The sequence below is a fragment of the Gossypium arboreum genome, chromosome 10, assembly GCF_025698485.1.
Source record: "Gossypium arboreum isolate Shixiya-1 chromosome 10, ASM2569848v2, whole genome shotgun sequence".
NCBI classification, from domain to species: Eukaryota; Viridiplantae; Streptophyta; class Magnoliopsida; order Malvales; family Malvaceae; genus Gossypium; species Gossypium arboreum.
Genome location: NC_069079.1, coordinates 29,156,913 through 29,169,941, shown reverse-complemented (window position 1 = coordinate 29,169,941; position 13,029 = coordinate 29,156,913). Strand labels below are relative to the sequence as shown.

General features: G+C 36.8%; 2 protein-coding genes across 3 annotated transcripts; both read right to left on the bottom strand.

The window, feature by feature from the left end:
- Positions 1–3,021: 3,021 nt before the first annotated feature.
- Positions 3,022–7,679, bottom strand: LOC108488614 (uncharacterized). The gene is made up of 4 exons (XM_017792902.2): positions 5,725–7,679; positions 5,171–5,409; positions 4,029–4,112; positions 3,022–3,294 (listed from the first exon to the last, which is right to left on the bottom strand). Exons 1-2 carry the CDS (start codon positions 6,491–6,493, stop codon positions 5,324–5,326), a joined length of 855 nt encoding a protein of 284 aa, XP_017648391.2. The 5' UTR covers positions 6,494–7,679; the 3' UTR covers positions 3,022–3,294; positions 4,029–4,112; positions 5,171–5,323.
- Positions 7,680–7,821: 142 nt separating this feature from the next.
- On the bottom strand, positions 7,822–12,796 carry LOC108489370 (vacuolar-sorting receptor 1-like). Of its 2 annotated transcripts, XM_017793881.2 has the most exons (12): positions 12,091–12,796; positions 11,103–11,795; positions 10,549–10,637; positions 10,390–10,459; positions 10,223–10,306; positions 9,961–10,037; positions 9,796–9,877; positions 9,622–9,704; positions 9,468–9,534; positions 8,776–8,904; positions 8,463–8,569; positions 7,822–8,026 (listed from the first exon to the last, which is right to left on the bottom strand). In XM_017793881.2, the coding sequence occupies exons 1-12, from the start codon at positions 12,383–12,385 to the stop codon at positions 7,937–7,939; spliced, it is 1,866 nt and encodes a 621-aa protein (XP_017649370.1). In that variant the 5' UTR covers positions 12,386–12,796; the 3' UTR covers positions 7,822–7,936. The 2 variants fall into 2 exon arrangements, with proteins under 2 accessions (XP_017649370.1, XP_052875861.1); XM_053019901.1 differs by having other exon boundaries at positions 9,468–9,704.
- Between the last annotated feature and the right edge of the window lie 233 nt (positions 12,797–13,029).

Genomic DNA, 13,029 nt, shown 5'->3' with positions numbered 1-13,029 from the left:
AATGAATGACATATTATGATCACGAAGAGCCCTCACACCCAGCCCACAATGTGCCTTAGGTTGACATATCGACTCTCAGCTTACTAGAACAATCTTTTTTACTAGCGTTAGTAGACCCCCAAATGAACTGTCTAACCATAGCTTCAATCTCATCACACAAACCTTTCGGGATCAGCATCGATTGCATGAAGTAGCTCGGGATTGAAAATAAGACCGCTTGAGCTAGAGTAATTCTACCAGCAAGAGAGAGTTGCCGAGCATCCCAACTACTCAGTTTACTCCGCACTTTATCGACAACAAAGTGCAAAGTATTATTAGTAACCTTCTCATGAAAGAGAGGAACCCCTAAATATGAACAAAGATTCTGTACCACCTGAAACCCAAGTAATCCGCTTATACGCCTTTGAACGTCCTCATCCACCCTTTTAGAAAACACCATGTTTGACTTCTGAAGATTAACTCTATGCCCCGAAAAAACCATAAAAGGTGTCTAAAACTTCCTTCATGATTTGTGCCTGCTGTTCTTTTGTCTGACTAAAAATAATCAAATCATCTGCAAAAAAGAGATGAGATAGAGAGGACCTGATCTAGTGAGTCGAATGGGCAACCATCTACCATCAACTATGGCCGCGTGAATACCATGCCCTAACTACTCCATACAAAGTATGAAAAGATAGGGTGACAATGGGCATCCTTGATGAACTCCTCTTGCTGGTTTGAACTTTTGGGTTGGCACTTCATTCCAAAGTACCTGCATAGCAGAACCAGAAATAATTGACATGATAACAATACGAAGAAAGTTAGGAATACCTGCAGCCTATAAAGAAGCATCAATAAAATCTCAACTAACACGATCATAGGCCTTTTCGAGATCAATTTTAATGGCCATCCATCTTTTGCTCTTTTGCTTATTCTTCATAGAGTGAATGACTTCTTGAGTAATGATGATATTGTCGTTTATATTCCTTCCGGCAACAAATCCTGCTTGTTCAGGTCCTATGATCCTTGGAAAGACCAATTTAAATCTGTTAGCAATGACCTTCATCACAAGCTTGTAAAGCACCGAACAAAGGCTAATAGGGCGAAACTGCGAGAAACATTCCGGATGCTACACTTTAGGAATAAGAACAATAAGAGAGTTATTGAGGTCTGGATCAATGCTTTTCCCAGAAAAAATCCTCTTGACCTATTCACAAACTGAAAGGCCCACAAACTCCCACTTGCTTTGGTAAAAAATAGCATGAATTCCGTCATTGCCTGGAGCTTTTAAAGGCTTCATATCAAAAAAAGCCTTTTTAATCTCCTCATTAGAAACAGGCCTACTAGGAACTGGATATCTTCTTGCCTAAGAGACGGGAAATTACCACACCCAGGATTATCGGTATCCCTAGTCTACTCCCCATAAAGATTTCTATAAAAGCTAACTGCTTCTTGTTTCAATTCATCTTCATCAGTGACCCACTCCCCTGCTTGATTTTTCAGAGCCACAATACAGTTATGCTTTCTTCTATGCAAAGTTCTCCTATGAAAAAACCTTATATTACGATCACCAAAAACAAGCCAATCACATCTAGCCTTCTGTCTCCATAGAAGCTCCTCATGATGTAATACTGACTCTAGTTCTTCACGAATTTCTAACTCGACCTGATTCAACAGAGCCGAGCTCCTTCGATCAATCGCCTTTTGAACATTATCCAGCTTCTTCTTCAAAAAGTACTTCTGATGCATAATGTGTCCATAAACCTCCTTATTCTATTCTTTAACTTGTTTAGTGAAAGTCGCATGAGTTGTTGACATATCCCCCATGAACTTCTAGTTCTCCTTAACAAACTTAGAAAACCTCAGATGCTCAATCCAACCTGCTAAAAAACGAAAAAGTCTTTTAGAGGAAGACTGAACATTAGGCATAAGCGATAATAAGAGTGGTCTATGATCAGATTTAAGTTTTGGAAGATGTAAAACTTTGGACAAAAGACTCAGACTCCAAGCGTCATTACAAATTGCTTTGTCTAGTCTCTCACAAACTTCCCTCTCTATTCTAAGTGAAATTAGGCCCACTAAACCCCAAATCATGCAGCCCATAGAATCCATGAACTCATTAAAGAGAACACATCTTTTCCTGATGGCCCGTCCACCTCTTTTTTCACACGAAGCAAGAATAGCGTTGAAATCACCAATCGCTAACCATGAAGACCCATCCCCCAGCACAGTATATTTCAAAGCTTCCCATAATTGCTTTCGCTTTTGACCATTAGGACTGCCATAAACAAAAGTGACCAAAACCGGTTGTCGAAAAAACTTACCAGAAATTCTAAGTAGAATAAATTGGGAATGGTTACTGAAGATATCAACAGAAATGGAGTCCTTCCAACCTGTCAAAATGCCCTCCGAGAAACCCACAGCCTTCACTCGATGCGAAAAGTCAAAACCAAGCTTGGCGATAATAGAATCAGCTTTGGGCCCATTTACCCTCGTTTAGGCCCACCAAATCAGGCTTATGCTCTGTAGCACCCCTAACCCGTATCCGTCGCCGGAGTGGGTTACGAAGCATTACGAGACCTAATCGTAATTTTTGAACAATTCACATGCATAATAACGAGTCTTTTTAACCACTCAACTGTGACATGAGTATTAAAATCGATTTACTAATAACACATATATCATCCTTGTTTTAACAGCATAATAATATTCAAATGGTAATTATTTAAAATCAAGACATATCATACAATACACTCACTGCAAATATCATATATGCATGGCAAACTATATACCACCTCCAAATGACAAAACATTTCTAAATTTCATTACCCAAGAACCGAATACATCCAATCTACTTTCACAATTACAACTTAGTTAACTTGTTTAACATATAACTAGATATACATATATTCGGCCATTTAACCAAATCTAATTAACTAAGCAACCTAGTCGAATACACCACTATTAATATATATATAACTTAAAACATAATATTTCCCATAAAGCTAGATCTTTAAACCAATCATCTACTATACACCAAAATATCAACCAAACGTTCAAACCACAATCAACTTCACCTTTTTCATGTTCAAACATTACAAGCACAAAAACACAATCAAGATAATATAGACTTATGTATCAAGTTAGCCATTTTCGCATGGCATTTATATACATCTCAACCATAATGAATTCAAAAGGTATCTTAGCTTATACATACCATAAACTTTAAGTTCGGTTTTCAAAAGTACCAAAAGATTAATGATAGTGTGACGATATACACTGAGGATCCCCGAGCACGTAACGATCACTAAGAATCTAAAACACAAAGAGTAAACAAAAACACACCATGTAAGCTTTAGCAGCTTAGTAAGTTATAAGCAATTTTAATAAATCTATAGATCAAACTCTTAATAATAATTTCAAATATTATAGACAAGGATTCATCAATATCCACTTACAACCACAAAGCATTTCTTGTTCCCAAACTCCCGGCCGAATCTAATATGAAATTTCATTCTCATGTGATATCCACAATTTCAAACACAAAGCTATTCAAATTATACATCTTATACAAAATTCCAAATAGATGATTTACATTTAGTATTTCATATAATCCACAATTAAACATATATATTTACTTTCAAATATAAATACCTCATAGTTTCGAGACTTACCGAAATCAATCTTTTGAGCTTAAAAATTTTCTCGCACACTTAGTGTTCAATAACCGATTTCGCACACTTAGTGCTCGGAAATCCAATTTGCACACTTAATGTTTAAAACCAACTTGCACACTCAGTGCTCAATGACCGATTTCGCACACTTAGTGCTCGGTATCAAATTTGCACGTTTAGTGCATCTCTCAAACTTGCTACTCATTTATATATATACATACAAAGCTTAAACATCAACCACCTAAATACATACTAACCTATTCATCTCATTAATCACTGTTACACTCGGTTCTATCAATAATATATATACTTCCATTAAATTCATGTATATCATTTATAAATAAATTCAATTCGACTTAATTGCTTAAAACTTACCTCGTATATCGGCGAACTACGTTTCACGACTATTCGATTAATTTTTTTTTCCCCGATCCGATCCTGGTCCTTTTTGTCCTTGATCTAATTAATTCCAAATTGAATTCATTAAATTGAATTTCACCCAATTTAATCTCAACTACACAATTAAGCAAATTTCTAATTTGCCCTTCACATTTTACAATTGTACAAAATAATTCAAAGTGCATATATCATAACATTACACTCAATCTCATCCCAATTCACAAGAGCCGAATATTCACTAAACCTATTCAAAACCTTACATTTTATTTAATTTAAAAATCTAGTCCCTCTCTATTCAAAAATTTTACAAATTCGTTCCTTATACACAAAATCACATAGAAATCTTATTACAACTTTAAAAGAAAAATCTAACATATAACTTTCATTTTCTAACATCAACACCACCTAACTCAAGAAATTTCTCCATAGCTGAATACCATAATATGAATTAATTTCAAAATTAACACATGGGCTATGTACATATCTTGACTACAAGCTCAAAATATACTTTTTTTATCAAAATCTAAACTAAAACTAACCTTGGATTTTGGCTTTCCTTGACCGAAAGTGAGAAAGCTTTTCTCTTTTTCTTATTCTTTAATTTCGGCAATATGGAAGAACATGCAAAAGGAATGTTTCTTTCTTTTGTTTTTCTATTATAAATTAATTCATATTATAATTAACTAATATACTTTATAATATATAAAATATCATATAAAATGATCCATCACCGTCCACTAAACTTATTCATGGCATAATTTCATTTTAAACCCCTTTCTTTAAAAGACATGCTAATTTTAATACTTAATTAAATACACTTGATGCAATTTGACCTCTTTTTAATAATCAAACATTCAAACCGAACAATTAAATTATGAAAATTTAACACTCATAATTTCACACATAGCAAACACAGAAAATAATTTTTAAACATTTTTTTAACTCGGATTCGTGGTCCCGAAACCACCGTTTCGACTAGGGTGAAAAATCGGGCTGTTATGCTCTCTATTATATTCCCAAAAAATACGAGGGAATTTCAAACTGGCACAACCTTGGCAATTCCAACAAAAATAGTAAAATTCATAATAATTTTTTTATAAAAACAAAGTAAAAATTACCACCAGATCAAGCAGAAGAGGATCGAAGGTCGCCAGTCTGTCCTTCAGCACAACCTCCAATCACATCCAATTCGGGCCCAACTTGCGAATTAATAAGGTTAACCATGGAACTTATAGCATCTGACAATGGAACTCGAGCAATTCCAGCATTTTTCAATCTACCTCCTTTGTCCTTAAAAGAACGATTGAGAGAGACTCCACCATGATTATTACTAACTTTAATCTCAGATCCACGCCCTCTGGAAACAAAAATAGATTTATTAGCACTAACTAAAATATTTTTCTTGTTACCTTTATGCGTTTTATTCACATTATTATCTTTAATAATAACAGCTGAATGATGTTTTGGATCTAAAAAATTAGCGTCTAATTTAACCACAGATTCATTAGATCCTTCGAATATGGGTTATTCAGAACCAAATTTTTCTCCAAAAGACCCGAAGGACCCAAATGTTCCTTCCCAATTTCCTACTCAGATAAAATATTAGAAAATCCGCCTACATACTGATTATTTAAAATAATATTTGGACCATTTGAGGTTATGTTATACAAACCATTGAGGATTAACCCATTAGTCATTAAAGGACCCTTCAATTCAGCCCGTTCCTCACTTGGTCCATCAGGTAAGACATTCGATGGCCCACAAGCTTGTGCCGCTCCCTCCTTTAAATTTTCTACTCCTGCAGCCGGTGCAAAAGAAACAGAGTTAGAAAAATTATTCATTCGGTCCTTGTTATTTTGAAATAAATCATTAGATTCCACAGGCCTCTTTCCCGCAGACTTAGGCCCACTATATCCCTTAATCTGACTTGTCTCAACACCTATCGGGCCACTTGAACTTGAGCCCAAATCCGGCCTGATTAAAGCCGAATCCACACCAGCTTCACAGTTCGCCACTTTTAAATGGCCCAAACCCCTTTTAATTAAATTCCTATCCTCTTTAGAAATACCCCCCATATCCGCGTGACTCCCTTCTTTCCCTCTCTCAAAACTCCCATCAGTTCCAGCGAGGCTACCACCTGAGACCTCTCCCCCGATTAACGGTGAGAATCGAGATCCCACCGAATCCTTTCCTTTTTTCGCAGCCTCGTTAACCCGAGAATCGCGTGATCCCCTCCGTGATTTCCTATTAACTATCATCCATGGCCTGAATTCAACGTTCTTTCCATCCCCACCCTCACCAGCAACTTCACCCGGTGCTACCACCGCGTCGGCCTCCGTTCTTTCCAAGACCGCCTCCGACCTCTCCAAAACCGCTTCAACTTCCACCGACAGACACAACTCTTTTACATGTCCATATTTCCCACAGTTAAAGCAGACCATCGGAAGAGATTCGTATTCAACCCGTTGGACGTCCCCATCCACCAAGACCTTAGAGATGAGCGGTCAGTCAAGGTTGACGAACACGGCCATATGGGCAAACCGCCCCCGAGTGTTGTTGCCAGTTTGTAAGTCCAATTTTACAACTTTCCCTATTAAACTCCCAATAGCTTCAATGATCTGTCTTTTGTACAGATAACCCGGGAGTCCTGGCAGACGAATCCACGCTAACACCACACTAGGGTAAAGCTGAGATGGATTAAACGATTTCGTCTAAGGTTGTACCGTGAGGTACTGCCCAAAAATTATCCAAGGACCTTGAGTTAAGACTTTGTTATAATCCCCTATATCCTGAAATTTAACAAAATAACAAAAAAATAACCATTAGTGATATCCATCAAATGAAAAGATTTTGCACGTTTCCAGAGGTTTAGTGTACGGTTATAAAGCACATTATAACTAATGTTGCGCCCTAGCAACTTAAGAATAACCGTCAATTCCATTTCCTTAAACAATATATCTTTAATGCGCTCCGAAAAAGCAATTGCCAGAATGCCATTGACCATTGACTTATTCACATCCCCTTCCAGAATTTCTAGATCCCCTTCATTCCTCTCCAGATTCCTTGCAAGATTTCCATAAGAGGTGGATACATTCCCCCCCAAAAGTTTGTCTTCAAAGGACACCATCGGCTGTTGTTCAGACTCAACAACCATATTAGTCTCCTCTTCATCACCAGCTTCCTTGAAACGTACTTTCTTGGTATTTCGATCACCCACATCACTCAGATCACCAGCCTAACCATTACCAGAATTTTGCATCTTTTTTTACTCTTAACTGTTAACTAATGAAGTCGTCGTTTTAACGCAAAGCTTGCCTTTAAAATTTTAATATTTTAATCCACATTTTAATTAAACAAATAAATGAGGATTGTATATTTGAAATTAAAAAAAACTATCTTAAAAGTACAACATAAACATAAACATAAAATTTAAAAATTATTTTACTTAAAATTTATCAAATAATGTTTAAAAACAATAAAATTTATGAAGATAGTCAAACAAGAGGGTTTGAAAAATCCGAGAAATGTAACCAAATTAAGATCCTACTTTTTGATCCAGCACAACAAAAAGCCCAAGCCTGCACCTTTCTACAAGCTTAAATTAACAATAGAGATGAGAACAGAATGATGCATCCGGATCCAAATTTAAATTTTTTTAATTTTAAAAACTTAATATCGGGCAAGTTTACCCAACTATTTTCCGACCCACCCTGAACTCAATTCTTCAAAAATAAATCCAGCCGGAAGATAAAATGTAAAAGCCACATAATTATGAAAATTGTTCTTTATTTAGAATTACAATGTCGAAGAGAAGCCAAATAAGTTACGTGACTCAAAAATATAAAACCTACTAATATATAACCAACCCAATCAGAAGAGGCACTTTAAATGTCTGGATGATGAACGTTGTTTGGTTGATTATCCAATGGCATGTATTGTGCCATTATAGCCCGAATCTCTGAATCCATGTATCTCTGCATCAAGTTCAAGAACACAAGGATGTCAGTCCAAATTCATCAAAACACCCCTCTCTGCTGTTATCCACTCCAACTATCATTTCAGTTCAATCAGGGGGTCTCATTCTGACAACTGTCTTCTGATTATCGCCATCTTTGGTTTCTACTGAAAATCTATCCAACTACATATGCACTACTTGGACCAATTTGACTGCACTTCATCTTCAGATATTGTAGTTTAGGTTTCTACTTAAAGGACAAACATGCCTAACCAGATTATTTTGAGTTCCCAGTTTGGTTCAGAATTACCCTTTAATGAATACCTATAATGTTATAAATTCCCACTCCCCAAGCCATCTATCAACCATGTGATGCCTCTTTATCATGTATACCGCAATGGATCTATAACTTATTGAAGAATAGGTATTAATATTAGAGTAATGACAAATCTTACCCGGATTCTGTATTTGTAAATGGCATACCCTCCAGCTCCAGCAGCAACCAATCCAAGAATTATTACCCAAACAGAGCCCCAGCTTACCTCTGTTTTAACATTCTTACCTGAAAACAAATAACACGCATTTGAGGGGTCTTACGATCCTGAATGTCATCATGTTGATATGATATGCAATTAAATGGACAATCAGCTTCATCTTAAACTCAATACCGACATCTCCTATACCCCATTACAAGATGCAGGAGAACATTATATGAAAACATTTGTATCTAATACAGACTATCACGGCAGGCCTCAAACATATACTCACTGATACATGTGTCATGCTCTCGCATGTACAATGAACCACCACTACAGCTGCACTCATAACTGCCCCAGGTATTTTTGCATTTGCAACCAGGACATTGGCAGGCCAGCTTCTCCTTGCACTCATCAACATCTGGGAGACAGTCCAATGTGAGACATGGTTCACCAATAGATATATAAATGATGTATAGCTTTAAAACTTATTTGATGCAGCTCTAATAGGGAGCACTTCTTATTTAAAAGCTTTGCACAAAAAATTATATCATAAGATGGTCTATAAGCACTCTTACTTTAAGCATTTACAAAAACCTCACTCATCCCTTGCCTATAAAAGGTACCAATACTTCAGCTTTTACTAGAAAGTTCCTCCTAAATCAGAAATCTCTACAAGTGATTCAAGATTTTACCAAACTCCCATCAAATTATTTTAGATGCCAAGAGCATTAATTGAAACTAAAATACTGCACCCAAAATCTCGATAACTTCATGGTGTCTAAAACACCAATCTGATGTAGCAATAGCAGTTAAGCCTCTTATAATTCACATGTTCCACATATCAATAAAACCACGCATAATATTAAATGAACTCGTTGACAAAAAGGAGAAAGCAAAAATCTAATGAGTAGTCTATTCCAAGTGTTAAGAATGGCTCTTGACGATATTAAATGAAGAAACCATGTAAAAGTATCCTAGTACCTTCACAGCTCTTGACTCCATCACCCCTGAATCCGTATGGGCACTTGCAACCATGTGAATGATCATCCTGAACATTCCATTCCAGAACCAAATAACTAAGAAACCGGGAAAATGATGCAGAGATAAATAAAGAGATAGACAGAGAGACACTCACAATACAAGCAGAGTATGTCCTTCCTTCCCGTGTTTCTCTCCAACATCCTCCATTGTTGATTTCACAGCGTAAAGCCGCAGAAGCTGTTAATCAGAAAAGCAGATGGAACTAAGCATAAAGGAGTTGTAAAATGCAAATTTCTGTTTAGCATTAATTATAACCGTCAAGTCCAACCTTCACAATGTGTATAACCATCTCCAGAAAACTTCACACCATTAACTAACGGGCATTCGCACACTCTTCCCCGGAAGGTATCCTACAAGTAAAAAAGGGGCATCAGCAAAAGGGTTAAATTGAACAAATAGCTGACCTGCAAAAAATTTCCAGTAACATACATACCCTGCATGCAGTTATGTTGGCACTTTTGTCCTGCCAGCAACCACCATTGTTTTCTAAGCACTCGTTAGTTTGTATATCTGCCAAGGACAACTTATAGTGAAATAATGAGTATCATCTTAATATAGTTTCTACCCAAAAATACAAATTTATAACTTAAATAGCATGGGAAAAAATGGTGATAGGTTAATGCCAGAAAATTTAAATGTTTCAAAGCAAACCACAAGAAGAGAATGCCTCTAAATTAAGCACAACAGATGATAACCTTCAGTTAAGCAAATTGCTGGCTCTGTGGTCTCTTGAAAACCTGCACAAATTGCCTTGAGAACAGCTCCTCTGTCCAACTTCCCTAAATCCATTAGAAAAGATGTTGTTACGAAGGTAATTCAAACAAGCAAATTGCTGGCAATGACAGTAAATTTTGATTCATACCTCTATACTGTCTGTTGTTTATCACAAGGGTTGGCAGTATAGTTACATCTCCACGGGAGCCTTTTCCAATCTAAAATAAGAATTACAGCATAAATGAGAAGCTCAATGGTAGGATTGCGCAAATTCTTTTTAACTTGTAAAGTTCAAGAATTGCCTCACCTGTGCATCTTGCTCAGCTTTCAGCACTGGGTTGTCCACATCAGCCTCAGTGTCTCCAATACATTTGTCTACTTTATTGAGATCAACACCTATAAAGCAGAGAATGGAAGACATACGATAAACATAAGTACACATGTCAAATGTAAAGACACAAACTTACTTTTAACCCATAACAGATTACTTAAGTAATCAAACATTTCCAGGGGCAAATAAGAATTCTTTTGCTTTTCTAGATCCCAATAAAATCAGAGTTACATACATATATAATAAAAATACACATACAGGTAGGTGCACATGTAAATGTATATAAATTCATTAGCGCTACTACACAATCCTTTTTCTTCAACTTCGGTAAACAGGAAGAAAAAATTACTTATTGCTCATTCCAGAAAGAAGGAACCAATTCAATGGTCATATGCTCCATTTTTGAAGAAATAAAATCAATCAAAATGCAACACTAGCACCTTCAGAACAGTATAGCAGCAGCAATATTGTGCGACACATTTTAAGAATCATATATAATAGAGAGCATTGCAAGTAAAGCATTAACCTACCAAGGGCTTGGATAACTTTATCTGCACACTCCTTGTTATATTTCTTCTCTTTCATCGGGCAGCGGATAGCAAAGTCCGTAACATAATCCCACCAAAGCCATGGCTTTCCACTTTCATTGGCAACTTTGAACAAGCAAGCTTGGCGAAGATTTTGAACCACCACATCTTTACCATCATAACCTTTACTGAAGTCTTGCTCAGGATCTGGAGCACAGTACCTCCCATGATTGATACACTGTGACTTGCACTGTTTGCTCAAAATAAAAGCTTCAGGGCAATACCAAGTTATATAGTGGGGGGTGAACATAGTGTAGCCCTTCCGCTCAAGTATTTGAGCAGCTCCTTTGAAGTTCTTGACAAATTCTATCTGGCTGTCACACTTTGGCCCACACTCATCGTTGCTATTTGTCCAGAACTCATACTCAACCCGTTCATCAGGATGAGGAAGTGACTCCCTCCAGTCAAGATTCATATTAACCATCTCCCCACCGTTAAGGGCCTTCTTGAGGCTGTCCCCTAGTGATTTACTGATAAGGGCTGATGGAATGGTGATGTTCTGCAGGTATTCAGCATTAGCATTTTCTTCTTCAGGGGTATCCATGGTAATCAAGGGCTCATCCTTGCTGTCAGCAACAAGAATAGCAGCAGCTCCAGCTTTCTGAGCATTCCATGCCTTCAAGGTGAAGAAACAATCTGCCACAACAGCCAAGTTAAAGATGATAAGCACGTGCATTTAAAGCTCTTTGAGAAGAGCAAAAACTGAAAGCCAATTCAAATCCCTAAGAACTACCAAATTGAAACCAGAGGGCAATGCTAAATTTAACAAGTGTCAACTGCCAGCAAAATTAAGTAGGGTTACTAACATTTAATACCATAAATTACATAAATAGAAAGGCCAAATAAAAGCATAGTCCGATTCTTTTATTTCCAAAATCGGAGAATCTATGATAGATAAAAAATAAGAAATAGGAAGAAAAAAGAGGCAGACCTCCACGATCAACAAGGAGAAAAGTGGGTAATCCCCCAGGCTTTGATTTGAAAGAGATGTCAAAATCATCGAAGGACTTGCAAGCGCCTTGATTAGCTTTAGGATAAACAACAGTGCCAACCAAGGTACCCCCATACTGAGGAACCCCAAAATTCCCAATCGCACACTCATAAACCCCTTTGATTGATTCCGGCGAAGTCACCTTCAAGCTGTTCTTCTCCACCACAAACCTCCCCAAACAATTCCCCACTAACAAAACCCACATGCAAATTAAAAACCAAGAATTTTCCCTCATCTTTCCAGGAGAAACTTTTTTTCTCTAATAATAACCCAAGATGGGGGAATCTTTCAAGCAACAATGACTTAGCATCAAAGTCGCCTCTTTTCGCTGGTCAAGTTTCCCAATCCTTCTAGGGAGCTTAATTTTTTCCGTTTGGTTTGTGCTTTCGACACAGCAATGAGGCGTTTGCTTGGTCGTATAAAGAAAAACCCAGAAGTTTAAGAAGAAAGATTTGGAAGAAAGTTGTAAGCTTTTTCAAAGTAAAGAGAAAAAGAAGATTTGGAAGTGTTGTGGAAGTAAAGGAGCTGTAATGTAAACCGACTTTGATTTAAAAAAGGATACAAGAGGGGCTGCTTGGATAAATTAGATGAGTGAATGTGAAATTGGGTGATTTGCTATAATATTCCATTTTTCTAATCATATTATTATTTCACCTACCATACTGATAAGACAAAACGTAGAAAGGGAAAGGGTAATGCATGAAATACATGTGTCTTATTCCCGATTGACTTTAACACGTCGATGCTCCGTTAATAACCCCACCCCATTCCTCGCATCCCTTTAAGATAATAAAAAAGATTGCTATTATCTACTATGCCACTATACTACTCTCTAAATCTATATTTATATTATATATTTAATCAAATCTCAATTCAGTT

Excerpts from the sequence above, each read along its gene's own strand:
- LOC108488614 (XM_017792902.2), bottom strand. The coding sequence starts at position 6,493 with ATGGTCTGCTTTAACTGTGGGAAATATGGACATGTAAAAGAGTTGTGT. Across the intron at positions 5,410-5,724 it reads TAATGGGTTAATCCTCAATG|AGGGCGTGGATCTGAGATTA; the intron begins GTTTGTATAACA and ends TTTTGTTTCCAG.
- LOC108489370 (XM_053019901.1), bottom strand. The coding sequence starts at position 12,385 with ATGAGGGAAAATTCTTGGTTTTTAATTTGCATGTGGGTTTTGTTAGTG. Across the intron at positions 10,307-10,389 it reads AAACAACAGACAGTATAGAG|GGAAGTTGGACAGAGGAGCT; the intron begins GTATGAATCAAA and ends TAATGGATTTAG. Across the intron at positions 8,027-8,462 it reads TTTACAAATACAGAATCCGG|AGATACATGGATTCAGAGAT; the intron begins GTAAGATTTGTC and ends AACTTGATGCAG.